The sequence below is a fragment of the Delphinus delphis genome, chromosome X (genome assembly GCF_949987515.2).
Source record: "Delphinus delphis chromosome X, mDelDel1.2, whole genome shotgun sequence".
NCBI classification, from domain to species: domain Eukaryota; kingdom Metazoa; phylum Chordata; class Mammalia; order Artiodactyla; family Delphinidae; genus Delphinus; species Delphinus delphis.
This window is the reverse complement of record NC_082704.1, coordinates 30,005,850-30,012,131: the sequence shown is the minus strand read 5'-3', so window position 1 is coordinate 30,012,131 and position 6,282 is coordinate 30,005,850. Positions and strand designations below refer to the sequence as shown.

Below are 6,282 nucleotides of genomic sequence, written 5' to 3'. Positions count from 1 at the left end.
TGATCTTTGTTATGGTTTTACAAGTTCATTATTATTATAGTGTTATTTTTCAGGGCTACCAATTTTTTAAATATTCTAAAATACGATGAGGTAAGAATATAGATTATTCTCTTGAGACACATTGTTGTAATTCAGCTTTTTTCATTGTCTTTATTTTTTTCTGTGTTTTCTAATACAGATGACATTATAATACTTAGAAAGATAGGTATGGATACTGAAGAAATAAAGAATGAGACACAGAACGATAAAAAAAATACCTCAGTTTCAAGACAGCAATCAAATGCTGATAAGCATCACCAGCAGAGAGGTAAAGTATACAAAAAATCACACGTGGTAAAAAGAGTCTGAAATATTTGTGAGTAACTGGGAAAGCAAACTCACAAATTTGGAATGTGTTCTAAAGTTGCACTGTGTTGCTAGTTTTATCTTTCCTGGAAATGTATGCATACAGGATTGGTAAAAATTTATGCCATGACAAATGAAAACAAAATTTTTAATTTATATGAGTTACTTCCTTAAGAGAGAGCAGGATAAGAATGAGAAATGTTTTGTACTTGTTCCCAAGCGTGTCTAGATGGTCCAGTTCCACTTTAAGGAGGCAATACAGAAGGGTTAAGAGTATGGTTAATAGCCTGAGCACCATGGCATCCACATTTTGAAAAAATAAATGCTGTAGGACAAAGAGAGTGCAGAAGAACATGAAGAAAGACTTTTGTATCCCTAATCACATTGGTCAATGCAGTGTGCATATTTTAATGTGAACGTGCTGTGTATCGCCATAGTAGAGAATTCTTTTCAACAATTAATGATCTCCATGGTCTAGTGAACAGGTTGGAACCGTCTTGACATTGTGTGTACTCTGAGCCCCTTCCAGCTGTCTACCCATGTTCCTTACAGTATTTGTTTGAATCCTTCAGTGGCTTAGCAGTTTCTGAGAAAAGGAGGGATGGTGGTTATTATAGGGGCAAAGCTGCTAAGAATGGTAAGGGGGCCAATCTCATGTTTCTGACTAAACATAAAATTGATCTTCGTGAGCCTTTGGAGAACTATATTCTCTGATCATTCCTTAAGCTGTCTTTACACCCAGATCAAAGCAGATGGTTGAGGCAAATATTCACATGATTAATACAAAACAGTTTCTCTGCATCTCTCTTTATTCTATTAGAGTATTCTTTCAATGAATTTCAGATAATATGTCCAACTTTGGTGGCATATGAAACCAAATTTGAGGTGCTGTATACAGAGAAGACTACTATATTAAGGTATACAAATAGAAATAGTATGGCAAAGACTGTTCTAGAGTTCACCGAGACTCTCAGGTGATATCAGATTAATGAAATATCAAAAGTTTTGCAAATACCAGTGCATAGCTTGAAAACAATGAGATCACAGGTATTACTTCTGAAAGATATGTTGAATTTACTGACTGAAAATACAGAAAATAATTATTTTTTAAAGGATACTCAAGATTCATAAACAACGTTGAGGAAAGAAATGATGAAAAGCCAAACGGAGAAACTTTTGGATTCAAGTCTGGACAAAGCTCTTTAAACAGGCAGCCTTTAAAGAAGCAGGTAAATAAATACCAAGAATTAACCAATATAAAGGTCCTAAATTTAATATATTTCTTAATATTAAGGATTATTTAAAATTCTATTAAGAGCGGGGATTGTTTCTTAGTACTCCCCCATGCTGCCTGAAGCATAATTTAACTTCAATATTTGTTAATTGATTTTTCCTCTGTAACTGTTTTTTTTAATTAAGTTATTTATTTATTTTTGGCTGTGTGGGGTCTTTGTTGCTGTGTGCGGGCTTTCTCTAGTTGTGGTGAGCAGGGGCTACTCTTCGTTGCAGTGAGTGGGCTTCTCATTGCAGTGGATTCTCTCGTTGCAGAACACAGGCTGTAGGCACGCGGGCTTCAGCAGTTGTGGCACATGGGCTCAGTAGTTGTGGCTCGCGGGCTCTAGAGCACAGGCTCAGTAGTTGTGGCACACGGGCTTAGTTGCTCTGCAGCATGTGGGATCTTCCCAGACCAGGGCTCAAACCCGTGTCCCCTGCATTGGCAGGCAGATTCTTAACCATTGCGCCACCAGGGAAGCCCCTGTAACTGTTTTAATAAACATTTATTTTTGCTATTTTCAATCACTGCTAGAAATTTTGAATTTATAAAATGCCAAAAGAGATGACTGTTTTCATGATTTGTCTTGTATAATCATTCTCATTTTTGTCCTTATATAATAAGAGTTGTTGATCTTAAGTTTTAGTATAAAAACAGTTTTAGTAGACTTGTGAAAGAATTGTAAAAACTAAAAGTCAGATGACATTAGTGTATGACATAAACTCTGGAACCAACAGATGGGACTTACTATAGTTGTACATTTTATGGTGGTAAATCCATCACCTCTAAACTTGTATAGATGAGCCAGTCACTGGACAGAAATTTTAGAGGCGCTCATATCCAGATTCATAAGTTAACATTGATACTACGGTTTCAGCTTGCCCTATAAAGTGATTCTTCTTAAAGTGTTATGTGGTCATTTAGTAAAAAATGTTGATTCTGGGAGCTTAAACCATTTTTGCCAAATTATATAAATGCAAATTTGGGGGGAAGGAGAACATGTTGCATATTCAAATATTTAGAGGATTGATTTAGCAAATGTTAATTAAATGTCTATTCTAGGCACTATGCAAGGTACCAGAACAGCCCTGCTTCAAATATTATATGTGGTGGTGGGAAAGAAAGATAAGAAAGAAATTTAATGCCAGGCAGTTTACAATACATGTTCTAACAGGGTTATAAGTTATATATTGTGGGGATGCAGCAATTCATTCTGATTAAGGGGATTTGTGAAAGTTTGACGGAGGAGATGGTATTTAATCTGTAAGGTGAGAAAGTTTTTGATAAAGTTTGGAAAGAAGGACATGAGCTTACGTTACAGTATGAAACGCATAAATGAACTAAGAATATCGTAAAATAGTATTTTCAAATTGAAAGCATCTTTCTTTTAGAGGTTTTTTTGTTTGTTTGTTTGTTTTTTATGGTATGCGGACCTCTCACTGTTGTGGCCTCTACCGTTGTGGAGCACAGGCTCTGGACACACAGGCTCCGCGGCCATGGCTCACGGGCTTAGCCGCTCTGCGGCATGTGGGATCTTCCTGGACCGGGGCACGAACCCATGTCCCCTGCATCGGCAGGCGGACTCTCAACCACTGCGCCACCAGGGAAGCCCTGAAAGCATCTTTCTATTTCTCATACTTTTCAGACATTTGAGACTGTCATTATAGCAGAACTCACTGGAAAAAAGTACTCTGCAATATAGAAATGTGATAAAATGTAAACATAATTATTCTACTAATAAATTGAATAACAATTACAGCTTTCAATCATGCTTTGAAATTCTAATAAGCTAGCTTTGTATTTCACAAGATTTAATCCTAATATCAGTAAAACACGATTGTATTTATTCAACACAACTCTTTTTGATAGTTTCTGTTGTTTATAAGGAAAGTTTCTGTTTTTGATAATTTCTGTTGTTTTCTAAAGGTAGAAATCTGTGGTATCCAATTTGACGAAATTAGTTTTTATATAAACATTTGCAAAAAGACCACAAGTTCCTTTGGAAAGGTACTTGGATGCATATGGGTCTTTAAGAGATAGGTCTCAATCCTTCCTGCTGACCCACCGTGTTCCCAACACTAGTCACTTAGAAAAGAAAATGTACATGTGCATTCCACCCAATCTCCTTATTTATGTTTTACAGTAGAAAATCTGGAGTGTGACTATGGCTTTATGCTTTAGCAAAGCAGCAGATTTGTCATATTTTTTATTTTACTAAAGTTTTATGTGAATAATATTCTTTATACCAATACCTCCCCTTCCTTTTAATAGTTGCATTCAGCTTCTGGTAGTGTTATACTACAAAGTCACAATGTCAGAGCTAGGGCATATTTTGTTTGCCAGGCACTATTTGCTAGTGGAAAGCTTGATTTCTTAGCATGGTCCATATGACTTTGTCCACTTACATTTATGTAGCATCATAGAGATTTGTCAAGGGTTTCATTACTTCCATTTGACTGATTCACTCCACTGCCCTTTTGATTTAAAAAGTGAAAAGGTAGAAAGACTGAGTTGTTGTCAGGCCAGTTTACTTTAACAGTATTAAGCCTACCTTCTGCTTTCTTTATAGCTACCTATCCCCTCACTTATTTGTCTTTCCCTCTAGAATTAAGTATTAATTTATATAGAAGAGATAGATAATTTATTGTAAGTTTTTTTAAATTGAAGTATAGTTGATTTACAATATTGTGTTAGTTGATAGTTTCTTTTTCACCTGATTCTGAACAGGTGAAGAATAAATAGTATGATTTTGAACACTTTCTTGTGGTTCTAAGGATTTGTGCTACAAAATATTAAATATTCTGTCTCTCAACTATAAAGTCAAAGAATTGGTTGTTTCTTTAGGTAAAACACAGATCCAGAAAATGGTAGGTAGAGTATGACCTTGGAATATATTCAAATTCACAAAGCAGTTAATTTTCCATATTTAAAACATTTTATTAAAGTTTTATATGCATAATATTCTTTGTGCCAATGCCATGAGAGATCAGAGCTTTCTACATATTAGTCCTGAAAACTGTTTAGTCTTTAAAAGTAGGGGCAGTGGGGCTTCCCTGGTGGTGCAGTGGTTAAGAGTTTGCCTGCCGATGCAGGGGACACGGGTTCGTGCCCCAGTCCGGGAAGATCCCACATGCCACGGAGCAGCTGGGCCCATGAGCCATGGCTGCTGAGCCTGCGTGTCCGGAGCCTGTGCTCTGCAACGGGAGAGGCCACCACAGTGAGAGGCCCGCGTACCGCAAAAAAGAAAAAAAAAAAGTAGAGGCAGTGGAATTCTAAAAAAAGAGTTTCCCATAGAAATGGGCTTAATAAAATATCATTATGAGTTAATGAAATCAATAGGGTATATGTTTCATTTGTTTTTCAAAATTGCGGTTCTTTGCAGGAGAAGTGCAATGAAAATTCTAAAGCCCAAGCAGTGATGAATCAAGGCCAATCAGAGAGGAACCAACATCAATCAGAAGGATCTCAAGGCCAATCAGAAGAAAATCAACACTATTCAGAGAGATCTCGAGGCCACTCAAAGAGATCTCATGGCCAAGCAGAGAGATCTCATCGTCAATCAGAAAGATCTCATGGCCGAAAAGAGAGATCTCATCATCAATCAGAAAGATCTCATGGCCAAGCAGAGAGTTCTCATCGTCAATCAGAAAGATCTCGTAGCCAATCAGACAGATCTCATCGTCAATCAGAAAGATCTCGTGGTCAAAAAGAGAGATCTCATCGTCAATCAGAAAGATCTCATGGCCAATTAGAGAGATCTCATCGTCAATCAGAAAGATCTCATGGCCAAGCAGAGAGATCTCATTGTCAATCAGAAAGATCTTGTAGCCAATCAGAGAGATCTCATGGTCAATCAGAAAGATCTCGTGGTCAATCAGAAAGAGCTCGTGGCCAATCAGAGAGATCTCGTGGTCGATCAGAAAGATCTCGTGGTCGATCAGCAAGATCTCATGGCCGATCAGAGAGATTTCATGGTCAATCAAAGAGATCTCATGGCCAATTAAAGAGATCTCGTAGCTATACAGAAAGATCTCATGACCAGTCGGAGAGATCGCCTGACTGCTCTGAGAGATTCCACAGTCACTCAGAGAGATCTCATGACGATTCAAAGATATCTAATGTCCTATCAGGGAGATCTTATGGCCAAACAGGGAGATTTCATGGTCAATCAGAGAGATCTCATGACCAATCACGGAGATATAAAAGATACTCATCAGTAGAAATTGAATTTAACAGGTAAAAACAATGAGTACTTAACTATTAATGTGTTGAGTGATATGGAAATGTAAAGGCATGCTTTATATATCTATATTTTAATGGCTAAATATGTATTTGTTGAAACAGAATTGAACTGGGACAAAGATATTAATAGAATAGAGGTGATGTATTCATGGCATCAATATTCTTTCAACTTACTGATGCCCTCTAGCTATCATCCAGTTTCCTAATTACCCTAATTAAGTTGTTCCATCTAGGTCAGCTTCCCTGGAAGAGCTCCAATGTACTCAATCTTTCCTACTGAGCCTTTCCCACAATCAAAGTATATTGACTCAGTGTCCCATTCTCTTTGAACCTTCCAACCTGCTAGGCTAGCTAATCTAACAATGAACTATGCTAGATTGATAATATATAATCTCTGATAATGAATTCCTCTGTTTCCCTCC

General features: G+C 37.1%; 1 protein-coding gene across 1 annotated transcript; it reads left to right on the top strand.

Moving 5' to 3' along the window:
• Nucleotides 1-207: 207 nt before the first annotated feature.
• On the top strand, nucleotides 208-5,622 carry LUZP4 (leucine zipper protein 4). The gene is given in 4 exon segments (XM_060001989.1): nucleotides 208-307; nucleotides 1,459-1,574; nucleotides 5,001-5,369; nucleotides 5,371-5,622. Coding segments are annotated over 4 exon segments (837 nt in total).
• Nucleotides 5,623-6,282: the final 660 nt, after the last annotated feature.